Source organism: Lampris incognitus, chromosome 2 (genome assembly GCF_029633865.1).
Source record: "Lampris incognitus isolate fLamInc1 chromosome 2, fLamInc1.hap2, whole genome shotgun sequence".
Lineage (NCBI taxonomy): Eukaryota > Metazoa > Chordata > Actinopteri > Lampriformes > Lampridae > Lampris > Lampris incognitus.
In genome coordinates this window covers 134,579,064-134,602,835 of record NC_079212.1, presented here as the reverse complement: position 1 = coordinate 134,602,835, position 23,772 = coordinate 134,579,064, and the positions used below count along the sequence as shown (strand labels likewise).

Sequence of the window (23,772 nt, the reverse complement as noted above, 5' to 3'; positions counted from 1 at the left end):
ATTTCTGTATGAATGTGCAAAAAAGGAAAAAAAAAGATTTATCGTAATAAACTGCAAAGTGACCTCTTGAGTGTGCTTTTGTTTTTGCCTCTAGTTTGGGGTTTGGGTTTTGTAGTCTCTCCTGGCACAAACTTTTGGAATAGAAACTCAAAGTAACACCATGAATAATTCCATAATGAGGCAGAGTCTGCTGTTGGGAATTATTGATATGAGTAAATTCCCTAAGAAAACTGATAAGTTTACATTTAAGGCACCAAAACTTGTGACTGAGACTCCTTAACAGCCAATAGTCTTTAAAAAAATGTGTAGTTTCCTGTATTCACATGAATTTCTATATTTGAAACATGCATCATCTCTTTCACATGACAGATCGTCTCTAAGTGGCCCTATCGACTGCAATATCACCTCAGTTCTGTTCCTAAACCTCATCACATTTGCTTGGGCCTCGATGTCTCCTCATTATTTTGTTGACATACTGTACAACAACAGCCTCTTGCATATATATATATATATATATATATATATATATATATATATATATATATATATATATATATATATATATATATATATATGTTTCCTGCTGAAGGCCTCCGCCCTGTGGACGGAAATAAAACAGCATATTGTGTTAATGTGGCCTGCATTCATCCGAAGTTCAGTTCATGCTGCAAAGCTCCTTTTGCCTTCTTTTACTGCAAGTATTTACAGTGGAAAAGTAAAGCACATGGCACAACTGCGAGATGCCATGAAGAAGAATGTGTTTTCACATATACAGATTGATGATTTCAGTTCAGGTATTTCTGCCAAATCTTGCCCTCCCACGCTAAGTTTTGAACTCGGACAGCATTCACGAGGCATTTGCGAGTGATGACAGCTAATGTGATTGCACACAGACTGCATATGAACTCTGGATGCACCTCTCCTTTTTAAGTTCTTCAATACCAGAGGACATTTTCTTTACTTGTTCACAGTTTATATTTCTCCCTCAACTCACTCCAGTTGCCCAGATTCCCCACTCATCTGGCTGCTTTGGGACTGTTCCAGAGCAGAACACTGCAAAGCCTGATGGGAAAGAAAGATGGGGGGGGGGACATGACGACTTGGCAAAAAAAGGCAGAGTGAGGTATTGGAAGTGAAATAAAAACAGACAGAAGACCAGGCAAGAAAATATTCATTGGCTCAAAACAGAGCGACTTACACTACGGTTTTTCAGAAGGAAGGTGAGCGAGGAAACACAGGAAGAGGGAAAGCGAGACAGGGACCAAGGCACAGAGAGGCATTTCACACAGAACTCCAGGCCTCAAAGAAAAGTTTTGTGTGTTTGTTCAAAAGCAGGCCAGAGCATGGTGCTTGTCCCATTCTGCAAGCCGCCCTCAGGTCAGTACAACCTTAGCAACTGCTCCACCTCTTTTGCTAGCACCGTCTCTGGTTCCTTCCATTGCTCTTCACTCTGCATGATAAATAATTGATGGACGTGCACAAGAGATTCGAGGGGGGGGGGGAGAGTGAAAAGTGAAGCCTCCGTCAGAAGTCAGCTGAAGTGCTTCACCGGGGAATGGCGGAGATATGTTTGTACTCCCTCATTTCTGCTCTTAATGAAACTGCATCTCCTCCCCCCTTCCAGTTTTCCACCAAACGTCTGTCTTCACGTTACTTTTTGTACTGTTTCTCTTTGTGTTCAACACTTCTCTATCTTTCTTTCATCACTACTTTAACAAGCAAGCTTTTCTTTGACCATTTCATGCTTTTTTTTATTCCTTTATGCCTGCTGTTCCTGTGAGACTTCTCAGTTTGCCTTCTGATCCTTCTGCATAGTCTTATTCCAGGAAATTTAAAGCTTATTATTCAACTGATGGCCATATTCATTGATAATTTATGTGTATTGTTTGATGTCAGACACTGCAGTCCAATTTTCAACAGCACTTTTGATTTCCAAAATCTATGCTGGACTTTTTGCTACCTAATTACACTCATTAGAAGTAAAAGTCATTGGACTCCCTTGAATTAGTATTTGGATCAGGAGAATAATCGGTATGTTGGGGTTTTGTGCAACACACAGCACTACCTACACTGACACAAATAAGATGATTATGCTTACAGGTAAATGGGCTGTGTGATGTAACGCAACACCTTGATATTTAAAATGGTTGTGGACAATGGCTGTACGTAGAGCTCAAATTTGATTACATAGTTTTAGTATTATGTATTTCTGTATGCTTTAAGGTTACATTTATCATTTGTGTAGTCACAAGTTTTAACAGTTTCTGAAAAATGTGTCGTCTTTTCATGCATGGAATTAGACTGGCTTGTGTTTCTCTAAAGTTCCAGAGACATTTGAGACATTTGATGTTGAAAATTGAAGCTGTAGCTTAAAATAGAACGTCTAACAAAGATGCTGGCTACAGTCATAGAATTGGGAAAGCATAGTATATTCATATTCAACCACGTGTGTGTGTGTGTGTGTGTGTGGGTGTGTGTGTGTATGTTTCACCAGGCAACACTCAACCGCAGCATGTTATCAGAATATACTTCAGTATCTGATTTGGCTACGCATGTGTTTTTGTCCTATCAACAGGGCCACTAAGAGTGACCAGAAAACAGTTGGTTCTGTACTGCCTTATCCTGTCCCTTCTCATATGTGAGTGTTTCGTAGAGTCTTTTTCTAACCTCTGTGCCAGGATGTTTAATGTGCATGTATGAAAAAGCACTCACAGTACAGAAAGCTGCTTTATGCCGCAATACCTCTTTGTACAGTCACCTCATTTGAACTTCAGAAAACATCAAAAGATCCCTCTTAAGAACTAAACTTTCAGTTCCTGGGACTTCTATTTATAACAGATGATTAGAGCTGGGTAATATGAGCTTCAAAAACTCCCTAGAAAATACAGGCTGATGAAGATAAGTCCGGTTCTAACAAAAAAAAATGGTCAATTCTCTCCACAAATTATAGTGATCCTCCTCGAACTTTAAAGGATGAAACAAAAAAGAAAAATCACTCCTTGCCATCTCTACCACATATAATTACATCTGTGCAATTGTTGAAATAGTAAAACATCCTTTTTTCTCCTCAGACTTTCTCTGGGGACCGAAAGCCACTGTCAAAGTGGAGGGGCCTCATTCTATCTTTGACACTCTGAAGGCGGGCAGAGGACAAGAAATGACAGAAATGGCACTTGTCAGGGCAGTTGGACATCAACGTCCTCTGGAGACATCATGGGGTGCTCCTTTAGTGTGGGGTGACAGCAGCAGCTCAGCACAGCGTAGGGCTGAATTTGCCCAACGGGGCATCAGTACGGGCCTGTTCACAATGGTGGTGGGACCATATGCGCGCTTTGTCCAACGCTTCCTCTCGTCAGCTGAACTCCATTTCCTCCCCGGTGGAATGGTCACCTACTACATTCTCACTGACAGTCCTCGGTCTCTTGATCCCCCTGTCAAGTTGGGGCCCAAAAGAGAGCTGAGGGTGATTTCTGTGGCAGAGATGCCTGGCTGGGAAAGGTTAGCGCAGCGCCGCATGGACCTGCTCGCGGCTACCATCAAAGAAACAATCCAAAGTGAGGTGGAGTACATCTTCTGTGTCGATGTTGACCAGGAGTTTTTGGCTCCAGTGAGGGAAGAAATTCTTGGAGACCTGGTGGCCACTTTACACCCGGAGCTTTATGGAATGCCACAATACGCATTTCCATATGAGACGGAAGAAACATCTTCAGCATGTGTGGAGGAAGGCAAGGGAGACTACTACTACACCTCAGAGCTGTATGGAGGGCTGGTTGGGGAGGTGTATAGCTTGGCACGTGCCTGTTCCTTACTCATTCTCCAGGACTATGAAAATAGTTTTATGGCAAGGGGCCTCGAGGAGAGCTACCTGAACCGTTACTTGATTGACCACAGGCCCACGTGTATCCTGTCGCCTGAATATAGCTGGTGGGACTCGGGCCTTGCAGCTGACGTGCCCGTGCAAAGACTGGTCTCCTTTGGGAGACAATGTGAGGCTCTGGATCTCCATAAGAAGAAAGAGCACAACTGCTGAATTTTTTGAAACGGACATACAGGGTTATGATGACTCACATAGCTGAAGTAAGGCTGTAGGTTTTCATTCCCACATGGGACACGTTTGTTTTTAAACCCCATTTCCTTTGAAAAAAGCTCTCTGTTAAATGTTATGTGAGCAGACCTGTGAAAGGTTATGATATGTGGTGAAACGATATTTATAAAAAAGAGAGTAAGACAAAATGAAGGCAGAAAAAAAGGATGACACGTATCCACACATACAAAATATTTACAAGGCAGAAATATAAGGATATTCTGTACTATAATGATTGAGTTGTACTTTTTTCATCTTCCACAGAATAAAGGAAACCTTGTAGTTTGTATTGGATTGCATTGAAATAAGATATGAGGGAAATAAAGTACATTTTCAGTCTTTTTCATTGGTGGTTCTATTGGCCAATAAATTAAATTACAAACACGCACAGCCAAACTACATAATAGGCTCTCAATTATAGACCCATTTGTGTGAATAGCATCTCTGTATTCTCGCTATCTCTTCAATTGCAGTCTAACAAGAAATTGACCTGTCTCTTTAAAATAAGAACTGTCCTCATCATTAATGTCAGCCTGTGAGATACGGCTTCAGTGGCTTTGTGGTCAGCAGTGATAAGAGTCAACAGTGTAAATGCACAATTTCCCCACAGTAGCCAATCATTAACTGAAGGAGCTGCTGTTTCAAGGTCTTTAAATACCAGGTGGAGAAAAATGGTGACAACAGGATGCTGCACACGTCACAAATGTATTGGGGCTGCTCTGCTGCTCTGACCTTGCTTCTGCAAAAGCAAACGCAGAGTAGGAGCTGATCATCATAGATGGGGAAAAAAAGTTCTTTCAACTTCACTTTGAGGTAGTGTGAAAAGAAAACTGAACTCTTTATACCTCCCCCCACGCCACCCCAGCCCACTTTCTCTCGCTCTCTCTCATCACACACACGTTCCAGTTTCTTTTCTTTCTCTGAATGCTAGTTTTTAGTGGGGGGGGGGGGGGTCCACAGCAGCAGATGGCTTCTTCCCATTGCCAATAGAAGCTGTCTTCAGGGCCATATCGCCACGTGGAGTGAAGCTGGAGGTGAACTTTGGATGATTTTAGTTATCTTTTCAAACTATTTTTAGATAAACCTCCAAATAATCCACCAATCATCAGGCCGGTGGACAACATCACTGTCCACAGAGTCTCTGTTACAGATATCCTAATTCTAATTTGCGTCTAGATTTAAGTAAAATAAACAATTTAAATTTGAAACCTTAAATCACCTGTAGCTTGTTACCACAAGGGTTATAAATTTGCCTGTGCACAATACCAACATGATGATGGTGCCAACAGGATATACAGCACATTATGGATGAGAGTTCCGACTAAAGCCCTAATTTTATCATCACTGTTTCGATTATTTTCTAAATGACCACTCGATGGGCTTCCTTCTAGACAAAATATTAAAGAGGACCAAATAAATTTATTTTTTTATCAGTACGATAAATGTTTTGTACTTCATTTCATGGCAGAATGCAAAGCTCGAAAAGCAGGTTTGGACAACTTTTCAACTTTGCCCCCTAGCGTTTCCATGTGGTATTATTGTTTGTGCCGCTGTCGCAAAGACAACCGGATCGCTTTCCGTTTATTAGCAGCCTGGCTACCGGTCCAAAGCAAGTACTAACAACCATCAGAATTCCAATTTGAACTAGAAACCCCAAACTCAGTGCTATGATAAAGGCAGGTTAAAACATCCGGTAGTATTAATAATTAGGCAGTTTGCGTTACTTACTGATCCAGTAGAAAGAATGCCAAATTAATATCGATTTGGAACCCTCTCAAGTCCGGAGTGTTGTAGCGAACTCTGTTTCCCCATCGAGCCCTGTTTCCTCCTAGCAAAATACCAGCTTGATTAACCTTAACCCAACCTCAACCTAACCCTAACCTTAACCTAATCTAACCTCAACCTAGCCCTACGCTTAAACCAACACTTAGTTAACCTAATCGTAACCGATAGCTAACCTGTTTTCATGCAAACACTTCCGCCTGGCCAGGGGGAAACAGATCTCGATGGGGAAACAAGAGTTCAGCACAACACCGGAGCTCTCGCCATCCGAGGTTCGCGCTTGTTTTACCCCTGTTTCCACCACTCCCCCTCTTTGCCTTTTGTGCCTCCTCGGGGTTCTTTTTCTCTTGCCAGGTAGAGTTTCCACTGTCACTTCGGTTGTTCCACCATCCACCGTTTCCACTACTGGGGAAAACTACCCATAGCTACTGGAGGAAACAACAGTGTTGTTGCACAATGGTTGACGAACTTCCTTTGTGCCGTAAATCGAGCCTTCATTTTCCTGCGAGATCCTACCCGGTGGCAGACAGAATTTGGTTCCCTGTAAGGCTGACAGCGAGGTTTAAGGAACCAGTCTAAACGCCGACGGTGTCATTATTCTATAGCTATTACGCTGTGCAATCAACATTTACTCCAGACGTCCCTCTCCCCAGCAACGCCCTCCAGCTCCCCCTGGGGGATCCCAAGGCATTCCCAGGCCAGATTGGACATGTAGTCCCTCCAGGGAGTTCTGGGTCTACCCCGGGGTCTCCTCTCAGTTGGCCGTGTCTGGTAAACCTCCAAAGGAAGGCGCCCATGAGGCATCCAAATCAGATGCCCGAACCATCTCAACTGGCTCCTTTCGATGCGATGGCCTGGGAATGCCTTGGGACCCCCAGGAGGAGCTGGAGGGTGTTGCTGGGGAGAGGGACGTCTGGAGGGCCCTACTTAGCTTGCTGCCACTGTGACCCGACCCTGGAAAAGCGGCTGAAGATGAGATGAGATGAGATCAACATTTACTTCATAATGATAAGTTAAAGCAAAGCCCCGTGATAAGTCCTGTGATGGCCTGGCGGCCTGTCCAGGGTATCTCCCTGCCTGCCGCCCAATGACTGTTGGGATAGGCTCCAGCATCCCCACAACCCTGAGAGCAGGATAAGTGGTTTGGATAATGGATGGATGGATGGATGGATGATAAGTTAAAGCAAAAATGTTGTCTACTCCCGTTTTGAGAATAATTTTCTCTATTCTCCTTCATGTGGTGTATCAGCTAGTGGTTGAGGAGCTTTTCGGCAATAGCAAACATGACCTATACAAGTTGATGATGTAGTATAGAAATAATTAGATTTAATTAACAGCTGAAAGCTTTATTAAAAGAAACACTCAATGGTAGGGAAAGTGCTCAACAAATAAAGAGCAAAATAATCCAGTGATTCAAGTAAATTCTTTATGAGACAGTACAAGCCTGTTTCATGCCAAAAGCAATCATGAGCTGTCAATTGACAGTTTTGACAGCTGATGATTGCTTATGGCGTGAAACAGGCTTGTACTGTCTCATAAAGAATTTACTTGAATCACTGGATTTTTTTAATATATATGTGTGTGTGTGTGTGTGTGTGTGTGTGTGTGTGTATATGATGCAGGTGCCAAATGCAATACACTGACCCTAGACAGATATCAGTTCCTCATACACACAGGGAAGCTAAATTGCTCTAGCACAGTACTTCGCTCTTATTCCAACCACAAGTTAAAGCCTGTCGCTGCAGTTGATCTACTGATCAAACACAAGAAGTGGGAAGTGAGCGCAGAGTTTGAAATTGCGGAATAAGCTGGCTCCCAACTGAGACGTTTCCCTACCCGTTGAGTATATATATAGTGCCAATGAAGTGGGGGAGAGGACAGGTCAAAATCAAAACATTGGTGTTTAGTAAATGTGTTGTACAATGGCAAACATTACCTATACAAGTTGATGTAGTAGAGAAATACTTAGATTCAATTAACAGCTGATATATATATATATATAAATTGTAAATACCAGTATCTAAAATCAATTGGTCAGGGAAAGTATGTGCTTACACAATTTACTGTGTTTTCTAGTTTTGTTGATGTAGGGAAGCTTAGTAGAACGTACGGTTTTAGTTTTGATCTGAAGCATTTACAAATTCTGGTTAATGACACACCGCAAACTTGCCACAGAATATTTTTTATAACATTTTTAAGCATGAGAACAGACAAGCAAATCCACTCATGACTATATTAGTTACTTGGTTGTTAGGCTGAAATGGCATCGTTAGAGTAAAGCAATTTCATATTAGTTACAGTTTTAATTAATTGAAGGCACAATGTTTATTAAACTTGTAAACTCTGGGAATAGGAAAAGTAAGACACACTGTGAAAATGTGTCATAGGCCTACCCTAAGACTGTGCCAAGTAAATAATTTAATTTGTTGTTTCGCCCTGGTAAATAATAATAATAATAATAATGATAATATATCAATCTTATATAGCGCTTTTCGGTAATAAATGTGTTCAGTATAAGAAGATATTCATCACCGAATTAATGGAACAGGATGTTAGATCCATAGGCCACATGTTTATAGAAATTAATCTGCGCCAGCTTTTACAAAAGCAAAATCAGTGAAGAAACAGATGTGCAATACTGTGACTTGTGCGTAAAGTATGTGAATCATCTTGTGGGAAAAATATTTTCAGTGGTATAAGTAAACCGAAATATCCTTCTCTCTCGCTATCACACATTTTCCCATGTGTTCTTCTAGTGGTGGTCCTGCAATATGGTTCAAGCATTGACCATCTAAACTGAAACTAACCACTCCAGTTCTTACCTCTCCATCTGCAACAGATTTTGACCCCTCCGTCATGAATATTGGAGTAAAGACATTAAATTTGCTAATAAACATTTAAGAGTTTCAATCAAGTTTTCAGGCTCACCATAGCACAGAAACTGTTACTTTTGGTCAATAATGACATTTGTTCGAACTCAGAACTATCTTCATATTGTTGGACATCTCTACTACCTTTATCATAGTTGAACATGAGTTTTCTTATCTACCCAAATGGATGGGGCTAACAGGGACATCTTCCCAAGGAAAGATTGTCCTTCCCAATGTACATGTTGCTTTAAGGGCATGCTGTAGGCACAATGTCTCTTTACACGCCTATGCAGATAACATACAGTTTTTCCTAACTGTCAACCCGAACAAGATGTCCCCTGTTAATACCTGTCAATACCCTCAGTAGCTGCTAGATTGTTGCAATACACGTTTTCTAGACTTCCACACAAATAACTGACCAGTCACAATTTTTTTTAATGCAGCAGGCTAGTAGAGACAAGTTAAGTAAAGGAATCAGTTTCAAGCTTGCCCTACATGGTGATAGCATCATAATTGGAGCTAATTAGCTCCAATACTGGCACACAGCGCATGACAGTGATAGCACTGTGACGATATATACAGAAAAGAATGTGATTCACCCAGAAGCCAGAGCACCAGTTTTTCATACTGTTAAGCCATATTTTGAGTGCATTGTAACTGGCTTCTGATGGAAAAAAAAAAGCCTTGAAAAAAGAGACACATCCAGAAATTGGAAGAACAGAAAATGTAAAGATATGTCACTTGCTGTATTCTGAAGACTAAAATAAGCCATTTGCATACTTAAATGAAGAGTCTTGAAGCTTCAGGAGTTGCAGACGCAGTAACTGAGAGGTAGCATCTTTATCTCTGTGACCGATTACAGACATTAGGGCTCAACCACAAAACATTTGCTACTGATTAGCACCAAATGGGAGCCCGGCCAAATAACAGTGTTGTTAATGATTAACCGCTGTGGTTGTTCAAAATAGTTTACAAGACAGAGTCATTTAGAATCAGTAAACAATGAGACTTAGTTTGACTTTGCCACCATTTTTTGAGATAATTAACAGCTAAACCTGCAATTTCTGAAAAACAACGGTAGTACAACAGCAACCAAACGACAAAAACGGCAACAAAAGTATTTGTATGGCAAATAAGAAACACAATTGAGCATGTTAATTATGCAAGAGGAACAGTGCTCAGATGTTTAATGTTTAGCCTGAGACAACGGGGGGGGGGGGTTTACAATAAACTGTTAAGATCGCTTCAGGTGAGGTGACACCTCCAAGGCTTTTGTAACATAGTAAGTGGTGTGTCCACTGCATTATACAGTATTTCACTGTGTGCACAGCAGGGCACCTTTAGAAAGCCACACAGCCCCAGGGACTAATACGATAAAACACAACAAACATTAAATATAGGTGTTGTGTCTGTAAAGAGGAAATTCAGTACAGAGGAAAAATCAAATTACCCACGGACACAGTCATATCTGTGTGTATTTCACCATTTACACAAATTTAGGTGCTCAGCTGATGAATGTATAGGCGAGGGTCTGACTGCAGTTTTGGATTGTGTCAATTTCATATTGTGCAGCTGCATTAAGCTTCACGTTTAAATGTCCTCACTTTACAATTGTTTGCACGTGTGTATGCATATTGCATGCATGTGTGCGCATACAGCTTTACGAGTATTTTTGTAGGAACACAGTACATTAAAATTGTGAGAAATATAATCTGTCAATATGTAACTGGGCAGTAATTCATCAATGAACTCATGGTTTTGTTTGGGGGACAACACACCGTCTCTGGAGGGTGTGTGTGTGTGTGTGTGTGTGTGTGTGTGTGTGTGTGTGAGTAAGTGAGTGCATGTGTGTCCTTGTTCAACTATATTTGTGAGGACCGATTTGAGTGTTTAACCAGACGAGTGAGGACAGCTGCAAAGTGAAGACATTTTGGTCACATCTCACTTCTTGAGGGTTTGTAATCTAGGGTTAGTTAGAATGACGATTAAGATAAGGCTGGGGTAAGGATTAAGGTTAGGCATGTAGTACCGATGGTTAAGATTAAGGTAAGAAGCTAGGGAATGAATGTAGTCAATGAGGGTCCTCACAGGTATAGAGAAACATGTGTATGTATGTGTGTGTGTGTGTGTGTGTGTGTGTGTGTGTGTGTGTATGGGTGGGGCGAAGTGCTGGGGTAATCTGCTGGGTTCACACAGGCTTTTCCACACCCTGCCCGAAGCTAAACCACACCAAAATACGCTGCCTAATCACCACGTCAAGAGGACCGACTGAGGCTGGGAGATAGTGGAGGTGCAACATGCTTTGGATAGACGTGCCCATTATGTTCTAGTTTGATTACGTCCCATCGATAAATATTGACTCCGCCAATGGCCACATGGTAGAAAACAAAACAAGACACAAGGCATAAATGAGTGTGTCTATGCAAAGTAGTTTACATTAAGGGACACATTTCTCAATCAAAATATCATAGAGATACAGATCTTTTTGCAGAAATGGCAAAGAAATTGAGATTTATATAGCATACATAAGACATTTTCATAGAATGGAAGAAAGGTAAAATTTGTTCTCTTTTTTTCCCACAAGGCAGCGAATGTCTTCTCTGACTAGTACCTTTAGATTGTGCCAATTGTGTCACTGCATGACATCAGGGTCGACCGCACACTTAAACTATAAATGTTGTATCAATCCCATAAACTGAATCAAATCCCACTTGCACCAGTTCTGCACTTTCTTCAGCTTGAGAACTGAAAAGCAACTGAGGACAAAATGTGTAACTACACTGGTCAAAGGAGTCCACGCTTCTTACTGATGTCCATATTCACATTTATTCTTCCCTGTAGTATTATGGAACACCGTGGAAACTAGAAGACAGACAAAATAATTTCAAGCACAAAGCTCAAAATCAACAAAGAAACTCTTATTTTCTTACAAAACAAAGTAGAACAGTACTTAATAAGGTAAAACTTTTCATGTGGGGATTTAGAACTGCACTCCTGTCAATCCACCTGGCGAATGTCCACTCTCTGGCCAACAAGATGGATGAACTGCTACTCCTAAATGGAAAAAAACTCTGACTTTTCCAGATCTGCCGCCCTGTGTCTCAGTGAAACCGGGCTTAGTGAGCACATCATGGACATTACACCTCATCTGCCGCAGTTCCAACTCCTCTGGACGGACCGCAAAACGGAGTTATCAGGGAAAAAAACGGGGTGGCGGCATATGCTTCTACGTAAATGAAGGTTGGTGCACGGATGTCACAGTGTTGAAATCATGCAGCCCTCACTTAGAGACCTTTTTCATTGACTGTAAACCATTCTATTCACCTATGGGAATTTTCATCATTTATTCTGGTCGGTGTCTATATCCCACACCAGGCCTGTGTTAAAGAGGCGTTAAAACACCTAGCTGATCAAACTGCAAACATGGAGCGCAAAAATCCAGACTCCCTACTTATTATCCTTGGGGATTTTAACAGAGGAAACCTCATCTACGAACCGCCAAAATACAGACAGCATGTCAAATGTCCCACCAGAGACAAAAACATTCTGGATCATTGCTACACAATACTAAAGGATGCCTATCGCTCTGTCCCCTGTGCAGCCCTGGGCCTCTCTGATCACTGTCTGATTCATCTTATCCCAACCTCCAGGCAGAAACTAAAATCTGTGAAGCCTGTGGATAAAACTGTGAGGTTTGTTAAAATTTTGACCAATGAGTCAAAACTGGAGCTCCAGGCCTGCCTTGGCTGCACTGTTTGGAATGTTTCTGAGGCTGCATCTACAGACCTGGGCGAATTTACTGACACTGTGACATTTTTTTTTGTGTATGTGTTTTTTTCCCCCTTTTTCTCTCCAATTGTACTTGGCCAATTACCCTACTCTTTCGAGCCATCCCGGTTACTGCTCCACCCCCTCTGCCGATCCGGGGAGGGCTGCAGACTACCGCATGCCTCCTCTGATACATGTGGAGTTGCCAGCTGCTTCTTTTCACCTGACAGTGAGGAGTTTTGCCAGGGGGACGTAGTGCGTGAGAGGATCAGGCTATTCCCCCAGTTCCCCCTCCCCACCAAACAAGCATCCCAACCAACCAGAGGAGGCTATGGTGCAATGACCAAGACACATACCCATATCCGGCTTCCCACCCACATACACGGCCAAATGTGTCTGTAGGGATGCCCGACCAAGCCGGAGGTAACATGGGGATTTGAACCGATGATCCTCGTGTTGGTAGGCAATGGAATAGACCCCTACACTACCCGGATGCCCCACACTGTGACATTTTACGTCAGCTTTTGTGAGGACATGTGTGTGCCCACCAAACCCTTCTGTACATTTAACAACAATAAGCCCTGGTTCACAGCAAAACTCAGGCAGTTTTGTCAGGCCAAAGAGGAAGCCTACAGCAGTGGAGATAGGATCCGATATAACAAAGCTAGAAATACACTCTCAAAGGAGATCACAGTGGCTAAAATGTGCTACTTTGAAAAGTTGAAAATATTCAGAGAATTATCTCAAGTTTGGATTTACTTTTAAAGAGACAGGGCGTTGAATTACCAGTGTGTGTCATCTGCTCTGCAGCGCTGTCAAACGAAAGTATGAAGCCATCAAAGCTGCAGCGACACCGATACTTGAAAAAACCAGTGGAATACGTTCAAATCGGCTCAAATCTGTCAAACGCCGACAGACATCGATGAGACTATCAGCTGAAGTCAGTGAGCTAGTTTTGAAAGCCTCTTATCAAGTTGCTCTTCGGATCGCTCAGAACAAAAAGCCATACAAAATTGCAGAGGTTTAATATTGCCTGCAGCCAGTGATATGTGCAAAACAATGTTTGGGAATGATGAGTACGTTAATAAACTGAAAAGCATTCTGTCGTCGGACACAACCATTGCTCGCCATATTGATTATAGTATAGCATCTGATGTGAGGGTGCAACTAGTAGAGAAACTGAGGTTGGCAGAGGCTTTTGCATTACAATTGCATGAATCCACGGACGTGTCAAATGCTCAGCTTTTGCGCTTTTGTGTGGTTTGTCTAATTTTGTGTTGTAAGCAGCTGCCTGAACGCACAACAAGTTCTGACATTTTCAAGTGATAGTTTTTTTTCAGAGAAAATGACATACCCTGGGTAAAATGTGTTGCGATGTGCACTGATGGTGCAAGAGCCATGGCTGGGTTTAAAAAGTGGACTGGCGTTTGTCAAAGGTGCGGCTCCCCAAGCGACGTGGACGCATTGCATGCTGCATAGGGAGTCTCCCGTCGCCAAAGAAATGAGTGCTGAATTGTCAGACGTTGTGGACTCTGTCGTGAAAGCTGCGTGAAAGTTGTCAAGAAGAGTGCTTTGCGAACGTGTCTATTTTCCTCTGTCTGTGCTGCTGTGGGAGAGGAACACACTGCGCTACCTCACCATTCTGGGGTTCGATCAGAAACTGTTCATCACTAAACTCGCTTGCAACTTCATGCATACGCTCCTCCTCCAGAAACATCCGAATTTCCTCCCTGAGCTCAAAGACAACACTTTACCTCCCAAGAGCCACCTAGCCTCGCTGTGAGACAACACACAACTGAATGTACAGCTGCCATCTCCCCACAAAGTGCAGAGAACAACTGTGCTCTCAGGGGTCTTGATGAAACTGACCACGCTAACAACATAGGTCAAAACTTTGTTTAGGTCAGGGCTAATCTTCCTTGATGCTAGTATTGTATTTAGAAATCACTTCAGGACACAGCGCTGTCGCTCGACACAACCTCTCCGTGGCATTCTTTATTTAGACTGACACAGCATCAGAGGCATACCCGATCAAACAACCCAGAGCCCGCAGGCATCACCAATCGATCCCAGCACAATAGAACAGCACCAAATCAAATGCAGCACTGTCGATGTGTGCAGACATAACATTCCCCCCCCCCCCGGCAGGATTTCAAACATGAAAGGTTGACACAAAGTCCTCTAGGTGGCCAGGGCGTAAACGTGTGCGAACAGGTTGCGGGGCGGCCTGAGGCTGGGCAGGCCGAGGTGGGGAGGGAGAAGGCAGGGGAAGCTGAGGCCCAGGAATGTCTGGGGCCCGTGTAGGAGCTGCATGAAGCCCCGGGGCGTCTCGCCATGCTGAGGGAATGGCTATGGTTGTGTCACCAGCTGTGTGTGGCGGAGCTGACACCTTCCGTAGACGACTGGAGTGCCACCGAGTGCCATCGCTGAGGAGGTAAGTGGCTGGGCCCAGCTGACGGGTGACTTGGAGAGGAGAGGACCAGTATGAAGCCATTTTATTGTCCCTGTGGGGCCTGCGGACCCTGACCCAGTCTGACACATTGATGTCTGGCACCCTGGTTCATTTTGACTGGTCAAACCGTTGCTTCATCCACGTCTGCTGACGACTGACTGAGGCTCTGACCCCAGAGGGAGGTGCCTGAGGTGTGGAGGGGCGGAGCCTGTCAAGGGGCATGCACAGTTCCCGGCCTAGCATGAGAGAGGCTGGGGAGACACCTGTGGTCGAGTGCTGTGTGGCCCGATAGTGCAGCAGAGTGTGACAGATGGCCTGCGTGAAAGAGCACCCTTGGGCCATGTGTGCTCTGAGGCCGTTCTTCAGTGACTGGTGAAAACGTTCAATGCCGCCATTGGCCTGGGGGTGGTAGTACGCAGTGCGTATATCACGGATGCCCTTGCTTTCGAGGTAAGCAGTGAACTCAGCATAGACCAGCTGAGGGCCGTTGTCAGTGGTGATGGTCTTTGGGAGGCCCCAGCGAGAGAAAAGAGAGTCCAGGAAGTCGATGATGATCTGTGAGGTCACAGTGCCGGAAGTGGTGAGTTCAGGCCATTTTGAGTGTAGATCGTAGGCGACCACCATGAAGCGTTGGTGGTGGGGAACTCCATGGATCTCACCACAAATGTCCAACTGCAGGTGTTCCCAGGGCTGAGAGGGCCAGGCGAGAGGTTGCAGGGGTGGGGGAGCCTGGTGGCCAGTCTTGCCACTCACAAGGCAGGCAGAACAGTCCTTCACCAGAGCCTCAATATCTCTGTCTATCCCCGGCCACCACACCAGGTCTCGGCAGCGCTGTTTCAGTTTCACAATGCCCAGGTGGCCTTCATGCGCCGTATTCAAAACACGTGCACGGAGAGCAGCTGGGACCACTGTGCAAAACCCACGTGCCACGCAGGTGTCGTTCCAGCAGGAGAGCTCCTGTCTGACTCGGGCGGACGCAGCCAGCTCCTCTGGGACCTTGTGAGGCCAGCTGTTCTGGATGTAGGTGCGGAGCTGGGAGAGGACAGGGTCCTGTTCGGAGGCTGCCCTCAGCTCCTGCAGAGAGACAGTGGCCTGGAGGGGTGTGTGTAGCATTTGGACAATTTCCTTTTCCACACAGTCAGTGTCCGTCTGTGGAGCTGGGGTGGAGACAGAGCGAGAGAGCAGGTCGGCGACAACATTGTCTCTGCCTGGGGTAAACTGCAGGCTGAAGTTGTACTGGCGGAGGCGGTCAGACCAGCGGTGCAGCCTCAGGGGTTTGTGGCCTGTCCTAGATGTGGACAGCAGCGCTGTCAGGGCCTGGTGATCTGTCCTGAGGGTGAAGGAGTGGCCATAGAGGTAGAGGTGCCACCCTTCACAAGCCCAGATACAGGCTAACGCCTCACGCTCACCCACGGAGTACCGCTGCTCGGTCAGGTTGAGGGCACGGGAGGCGAAGGCAATCGGCTTCTCCACACCGTTCTGGGTTTGAGACAGCACAGCCCCTATCGCTGTGGCTGATGCGTCACAGGTCACAAAGGTGGAGCTGGAGATGTCGAAGTGAGCCAACACTGGTGGTGAAGTCAGTTGAGTCTTGAGATCACGCACAGCGTCACTGCATGCCTTTGACCACACCCATGGCTCGTCCTTACGCAGCAGCTGGTGCAGGGGGGCTGTGGTCGCAGAGTACTGGGGAAGAAACCTCAGGTAGTAACTTGTCATACCCAGGAAGGAGGCGACCTGGGTGGCCGAGCTGGGCTCAGGGATGGCCTGAATGGCGTCCACGTTGGATTGTAGTGGAGTTACACCACTCACTGACAGCCGGAACCCCACGAAGTCGATGGCTGGCACAGAGAGGACACATTTCTCAGCATTGAGAGTTAGCTTGTGCTAGGACAGGGCTGCGAAGACCATGTTGAGGCGCTTGTCGTGGATTTCACTGGTGGGCCCGTGTACCACTATATCGTCCAGATAAATGGCCACGCCCAGTATGCCAGCCAGCACGGAGACCATGATTTTCTGGAAGCAGCTAGGGGCGGAGCTGAGACCGAAAGGCATCCTGGTGTAGCGAAACACTCCTGCATGTGTCACAAAGGCTGTGAGGTTTCGGCTGCTAGGGTGGAGGGGCACCTGTAAGTACCCCTGTCTGAGGTCGAGCTTGGAGAACACCTCAGAGCCATAGAACTGAGCAGTGAGTTCTTCTGAGGTGGGCAGTGGATACTTATCAGGGACCACTGCCTTATTTACTGCACGTAGATCGATGCAGACACGCAGGCCCCCCGACTTCTTCTTAGCCACCACGAGGTTTGAGACCCAAGGTGACGCGTCCACCGGTTCAATGATGCCAGCTTCCAGCAGTTGTTGCAGCTCGGCGGAGACCCCATCACGGAGAGCCAACGGGATGCGGCGCAGTGGTTGGATGACAGATTTCACAGCAGGGTTGAGGAGAGGTTGATGGGCGAAGGCGGAGAGGCAGCCCAGCCCCATAAACAGCGATGGCCACTTCTGCTGCCAAGGTGTGGCAACAGTCAGGATTGCTGCCCCCCTTGTGTCTAAGAGGGAGAACCCCAGAGCGGAGAACAGGTCCAGGCCCATCAGGTTGGCCCCACGGCGTGCCACATGAAAAACTGCATTGGGCACCAGCTTGGTTCCATAGCGGACAGTCACTTGGAGAGAGCCAACCAGATCGATTTTGGAGTCACCATACCCACAGAGGACAGCTGAGGGTGCGGACAGTGGCAGTGAACCGAAAAATTGACTGTAGGTATCAACATTCAGGAGAGACACACTTGCACCGGTGTCCAACAGCAGGGGGATGCACACATCATTAATGTTGACTGTGCATGATTTGAAGGACACTGGCCCAGAGCTCACCTTGTGAATGACGGCGGTTGAAGACTGGGGGGTGTGGCCCTCTGACCCAGCCGGGGAAGATCGACAGACGTTGGCAAAGTGATTGTGCTTACCGCAGCTACGGCATGTCTGGCCACGGGCGGGGCAGTTCTGAGCCCTTGAAACATGAGACCGAGACCCACAGTTACCACAGGACTGTTGAGGGCGGGGCCGAGAACGCCGTCGTTGCAGTTGCAAGACGTCCCCAGTGAAATCGGCGCCCGCCTCGCTCTGGCTGGGTTGCGTCCCGAGGGGCAGCCGTGAGTAGAGGGAGGAGTCGTTGGCAGCTTGACTGGAGGTGGCCACTTGCTGTGTATTTAGCATAGCAGCACACTCAGCTGCTACCTCAACCTGTAGTGCGATGGTAATTGCTCTGGACAGCAGCAGATCGTCTTTTTCCAGCAGGAGAGTCTCACGCACCTTTGCGTTGTTGGTGTGTTCGATTAGCTGGTCGCGAACCATCTCGTCCTGAAGCGCGCCAAACTTGCATGAGCTAGCTAGCCCTCGCAAATTAGCTACGTACTGCCGCACAGACTCACCAGGCAGTTGGTGTCGCTGACGGAATATAAGTCGCCGAAGGAGGGCACTCTGTGGAGCAGCGAAATGGGTGCTCATAAGTCCCACAGCTTCGGCAAAGCTTGTGACGTTCCCCAGAGACCCGAGCACACGATGGCCCTCTGCTCCCAAGCAGTGTAGCAACAGAGCCGTCTTCCTAGCCTGGCTCACGTTGTCGAGCCCTGAGACGATGATGTAATTTTCAAAACTATGTAGCCAGCGAGTCCATGGTACCGGAGGCTCGCCAGGTAATGCCAGGAAGGGAGCAGGTGGTGGGAGAGAGATATCAGCCATCCTCGTCGCCAATATTGTATTTAGAAATCACTTCAGGACACAGCGCTGTCGCTCGACACAACCTCTCCGTGGCATTCTTTATTTAGACTGACACAGCATCAGAGGCATACCCGATCAAACAACCCAGAGCCCGCAGGCATCACCAATCGATCCCAGCACAATAGAACAGCACCAAATCAAATGCAGCACTGTCGATGTGTGCAGACATAACAGCTAGCACGTCTCTGCGTATGACAAAGTGCGTCCATTGCGCATTTGGCGAGACCCTCTTGATTAGTGCCTGTAATCCCTTCGTGTTCCCTGCCATGGTGTGTGCACCATCCGTGCAAACCCCCGCACAGTTCGAGCTCATTAGCTGTCGCTCTACTTGGAACGTACTTGCAAAACAGCAAATCCCCACACAGTGACTCTGACGTGTCAAAGCAGTCTTTATTGTTGTCAGTAGCCTCATCCACTTGTAAGGTGAAACGCTTGTTTCAGTTTTTCAATGAGTTGTTCTTCAAGGTCATTTGAAATGTCGCATATACGTCTTGCAACTGTATCACCGGACAGAGGGACAGCCTTCAGTTTTGCAGCGTTTGTCTCATCAAACAGTTGACACCATATTTAAAGCCGCGGGAAGTATGAGCTCCTCTGCTATTCTGCGTAGTTTCTTGCACTGGGCAATTCTGTATTCGACTTTGTATGATGCTATTAGTGCTTTGTTGGTCACTGCAGCTTTTACAAAGCAATATTCCTGCTGATGGTATGCACCAAGTTTTCTCTTAAAGCACTCGAGTGGCTTATTGCGGTGACTAGGGTGTAATGTCTCTGTCGTCTTAATTTGTTTGGTCTCATACTATCAGCTGCCAGAGTTTTCAGACATGAAATACACACTGGCCTCTCCTCATCTCCCACGACATTCACTGTGAACTCAAGAGCAAGATAGGCTTTGTCACATTTGCTTAACTTGGTTTTTGGTTGATTCCTGTCAGCTAAGTACTCTGTCTTGTTTGTCTCGGAAGCATCGCCTGTTTTTCTCTTCGTCCCTGTCAAACATGTCTCTATTCTGTGAACCTACAGACTCTCTGTGTCATGAAAGCACGTTTTGTTGATTGTTCCGCCATGAAAAAGATTCCGATGCCAAAACAGTAGTTCCGCACTACACCTCAGGTGACTCGTATGTTAAACTTCTAAAGTTTGCGGATGGCACAAACATCACTGGCCTTATCCGGGATGGTGATGAGTCTGCATATAGACGGGCGGTTGATCAGCTGGCCCTCTGGTGCGGCCTTAGCAACTTGGAGCTGAACACACTCAAAACAGTGGAAAGGACAGTGGACTTGACAGCTAGCATCTGAAAAGTGAGGCAGTTCAACTCTCAGGACCTTTCTGGAGTTTTTAGGTGTGAAGCATCTTGGGATCTGAGTCTTTTCAAGGTTTCTTAAATCATTCACCCAACTCTCCCACCTTAGCTTCAACTCACTGGGTAGTGGTTTATCCCAAACAATGCCCTTCTGACACATCTCTAGTAGCACCCTCTTTTCCTGGGATTGGGGCCAACAATCCTAATGGATCATACATAGAAGCCACGATTGAGAGAATTCCACATCGTGTAGCTGGTTTCTCATCAAGCGAGACTTTGGAGGTGTCCCTCTCTACATTTCACCTTACTGCTAGCACTCTTTGTTCTGGAAGATCATCATAGTTGAGAGCCACATTCTTCACCTCAACAGCATGTTCAGTGACATTAATAGACCCCAGTAACTCTCGGCTGTTGGAAATGAATTTGTGAAGGCGTAACTTTCCTTTAGCCCACGCAGCTTGGGCTTCTTTCATCAGCTCAATTGCCGCTTCAACAGATTCCAGGCTTATTGAGACCATCATCTCCATAGAAACGCTTTTTGATGAGGCTAGCTGCTAAAGGAGGCTCTTTCTCATTTTGGCTGGCAAGACGATACCGGCTTGTTTGCGATGCATATCTCCTTTGAGATGAATGAAGCAAACTCTCTAAAGCTTGGGTAGTCTTTGGCTTGACCCAGCTGTTCTGTGACATAATGATTCCACCTTGATGTTACCCAATCAGGGAGTTTGACTAGCATCTTTTGATTCCCTTCGCAGTCATTTAGTACCTGAAGACCTTTGATATGAGGCATGGTGTTGCTGCATGTTTGCAGGAAATTATTGAATTTTCTTAGCCTAATATACTCTTTTGCACCAATCCTTGGCCACCTGTTAAGCTTCTCTCTGAAGGCCCGTTGCAATACAAAGGAGTGACCATATCTGGCATTCAGCTTCTCTCATGCTTGTTGGTAGGCCTCTTCATCCTTTCTGTAGAAGCTGCCTTCCAGAGCAGACCTTGCATCCCCACCAATGTACTTTTGTAAATAGAACAACCTATCTGCGGGATTTGAGCATAAGAGCCTTGAAGCTTGTGCTCCATTCTGTGAACGTCAGTGGGTCACCAGAGAACACAGATTTTGGAACTGAAGTCAAGTGAGGGCTATTGATTCCTGTTGTGTCTACACTAATGATGCTTCATTTTTTGTAACGTGTCCTTCTTGAAATCCTGTGCAAGGAGTAAGAGGAATAGGACATTTCCCTTCACTGAGAGCAGGACTACATATCTCTCGCTTTTCTTTTGATTCCTCCTCAGTATAAACTTTGAGCTTTGCTTCAGTGACCTCGATGTCTCTCTGATTTTCAAGCCTTTTCAGTTGCTGATGTTGTGCACCAAATAACAACTTCCATGTCAATTTCAGCTCTTTTTGCAGCTAACTGTGCAGCTGTCTCTGCTCTCTTACCCAAAATACTTGATGACTGAGAGATGGTTGAAGCAGTGGCTGAGTACAGTGGCTCTGGAAACTGTGGATCCATATATGGACCTGGCATATTTACTGTTAAGCAGCATGTATAACCTTGATTTTTCTGCCTCAGCATCAAACTCTTCTCCTTCTTCAGTCAGACGTACTCTCATTAGTCCCAGTAAATTTGCTGTTATGGCTGAGCATGCATCAATTTTTCTCCGAATTTCTTGGTTTCGTGCAGTCTGGAGTCATATGTTTTCATAGAACTCTTTCAATTCAGACTCGAGCTTCTAAGCTACATCCATCATGTCAGACAAGTCACGCTCAGACCATCCATCCATTATCCAAACTACTTATCCTGATGTCAGGGTCGCGGGGATGCTGCAGCCTATCCCAGCAATCATTGGGCGGCAGGCAGAGAGACACCCGGGACAGGCCGCCAGGCCATCAAAGGGCTCCCATCACTCTAAGAGCACTCATGCTTTAATTTTATATGAACATCCCTAACTTGGGTTTTCCATTTCTCATATGCTGACTCAACCTTTTCTCTTTTAGCTGATTCTTGCTCTTTCAGCTCTTGCATCTTAGGTGTTAAATGTCTCTCACGGGAGGATTTTTTTATTTTATCTATCTTTGATACAGCTGAAATAAGCTCCTTAAGCATTGTTTCAGATTTCTCAGTTTTAGCAGGATGATCATTTACAACACTCCCTATCTTCTCTTTCTCTGCTGCATTAGTCTCAGCTCAGAGTTTAAGACTCCTTGCACTTCTGACTGGGAACCCCTCTGTCCAGCTAACTCACTACACCGAGACAAAAAAAAATCACTCTGAACTGACATTTGCGACCAGGGGTGGAACTTTGAGTCCCAGGTCTCCAGTGAGGTCTGCCAGTGGCTGGGGGTAAAGAAGACGAGGACAATACAACTCCATCCTCAAAGTGATGGGCTGGTGGAGTGGTTCAAACGTACCCTGGCCCCTCAACTTGCCATCCTCACCAGCCAACATCAGTGGGACTGGGACCACCACCTGCTCTTGGTCCTGTGGTCTTACTGGACCGCTGTCCAGGAGACAAGCCAGTGCATAGCCGCTGCCCTCATGTTTGGGCGGGAACTCTGGACACCAGTGGACTTGGTGTTTGGGACCCCACCTGAGCCTGAGATTGCCAGGGGAAAAGAGATGGACTACCCCCAGAGACTGAGGGATCGCCTGCAAGTGGTCCACGACTACACCCGCTGGATCCAAGCCAATTCCGGGGTACTGCAGAAGAGGGCTGCACCCTGTGCCTTGGGCAGGCCTTTGTGCAAGAGGACAATGTATGGCTGTATTCTCCCGTTCGCAAGAATGGGATTTCCCCCAAGCTTCGCTGACACTGGCAGGGGCCTGGAGAGGTCGTGGGCCGGCTGTCTGAGGTGGTGTGCTGGGTGCTTATGCCCGGTCAGGGGCGCATGGTGGTGCTGCACCAGGATAGACTCTCTCCATACCGCCCCCTTGCTCTGCCTGTTGTTGGGGCCAGGGGTGACAGTAGCACCCCATGCACCGATCAGTGTGCTTCTCCCCCAGTGCGCTTCATGTAAGCCCTGGGCATTTGAGGAACTATATCTTTGATGATGGGGTCGTCGAGGACAACTGACCCCTCAGGTGGGGGCTATGTAGCGACCAGGGAAGACGGTCACTGGACTGATGACGGCTATGCACTGGGGAAGCGCAAGGAATTATGGGACCGTTATGTTCATGTTCAGATCATTGTTTTATTAATGTTGTGTTCATGTTTTGATCATTGATGTTTGAATGTTTGACTCGGACTGAGTACACGACTATTTTACAGACTAACCGACTGTAAGACCATGGCTAAGGCTGGTGTGTTCGATAGCGACCTCGTTACGGGATGCCGTTGTACAGCAGACGGTGGAGAAGAGCATGATAAAGTAGTAGCTACGGGGTCGTGCGGTGTATGGGACACCGGAACTGGCCTACAGATTAAATCTTCGCCTCCTCCTTCTCCATTAGTTCTGCTCGGCTCTGACGGTGTGTTTAAATTCATCAGCACCCCCGGGGTCGTGCGGTGTATGGGACACGGGAGTCGCGATCGAAACAGATCTATCTTACATTCTCCACGCAAACTCGCCATAATAACTTCAAATTCAAAACAACAAAGAACAGAATATACCATGTGTCTCTCACTGTCTTACAAAACGGTATAACAGTACGTGTACGGTAACAATGAATAATAATCGTGTTCGCTTAGTAGACCGGAAGTAGAATAACAGACGGGAGCGTAAATTCGCCTTTTC

At 46.0% G+C, this 23,772-nt stretch overlaps 1 protein-coding gene across 1 annotated transcript; it reads left to right on the top strand.

Annotated features, from left to right (window-relative positions):
• The first annotated feature begins 1,112 nt into the window (after nucleotides 1–1,112).
• LOC130108090 (globoside alpha-1,3-N-acetylgalactosaminyltransferase 1-like) lies at nucleotides 1,113–4,404 on the top strand. The gene is made up of 3 exons (XM_056274933.1): nucleotides 1,113–1,377; nucleotides 2,576–2,638; nucleotides 3,072–4,404. The coding sequence occupies exons 1-3, from the start codon at nucleotides 1,344–1,346 to the stop codon at nucleotides 4,028–4,030; spliced, it is 1,056 nt and encodes a 351-aa protein (XP_056130908.1). The 5' UTR covers nucleotides 1,113–1,343; the 3' UTR covers nucleotides 4,031–4,404.
• Nucleotides 4,405–23,772: the final 19,368 nt, after the last annotated feature.

Coding starts and splice junctions, on each gene's coding strand:
- LOC130108090 (XM_056274933.1), top strand. CDS start 1,344: ATGGTGCTTGTCCCATTCTGCAAGCCGCCCTCAG. Junction 1,378..2,575: donor ATTCTGCAAGCCGCCCTCAG/GTCAGTACAACC, acceptor TCCTATCAACAG/GGCCACTAAGAGTGACCAGA. Junction 2,639..3,071: donor TATCCTGTCCCTTCTCATAT/GTGAGTGTTTCG, acceptor TTTTCTCCTCAG/ACTTTCTCTGGGGACCGAAA.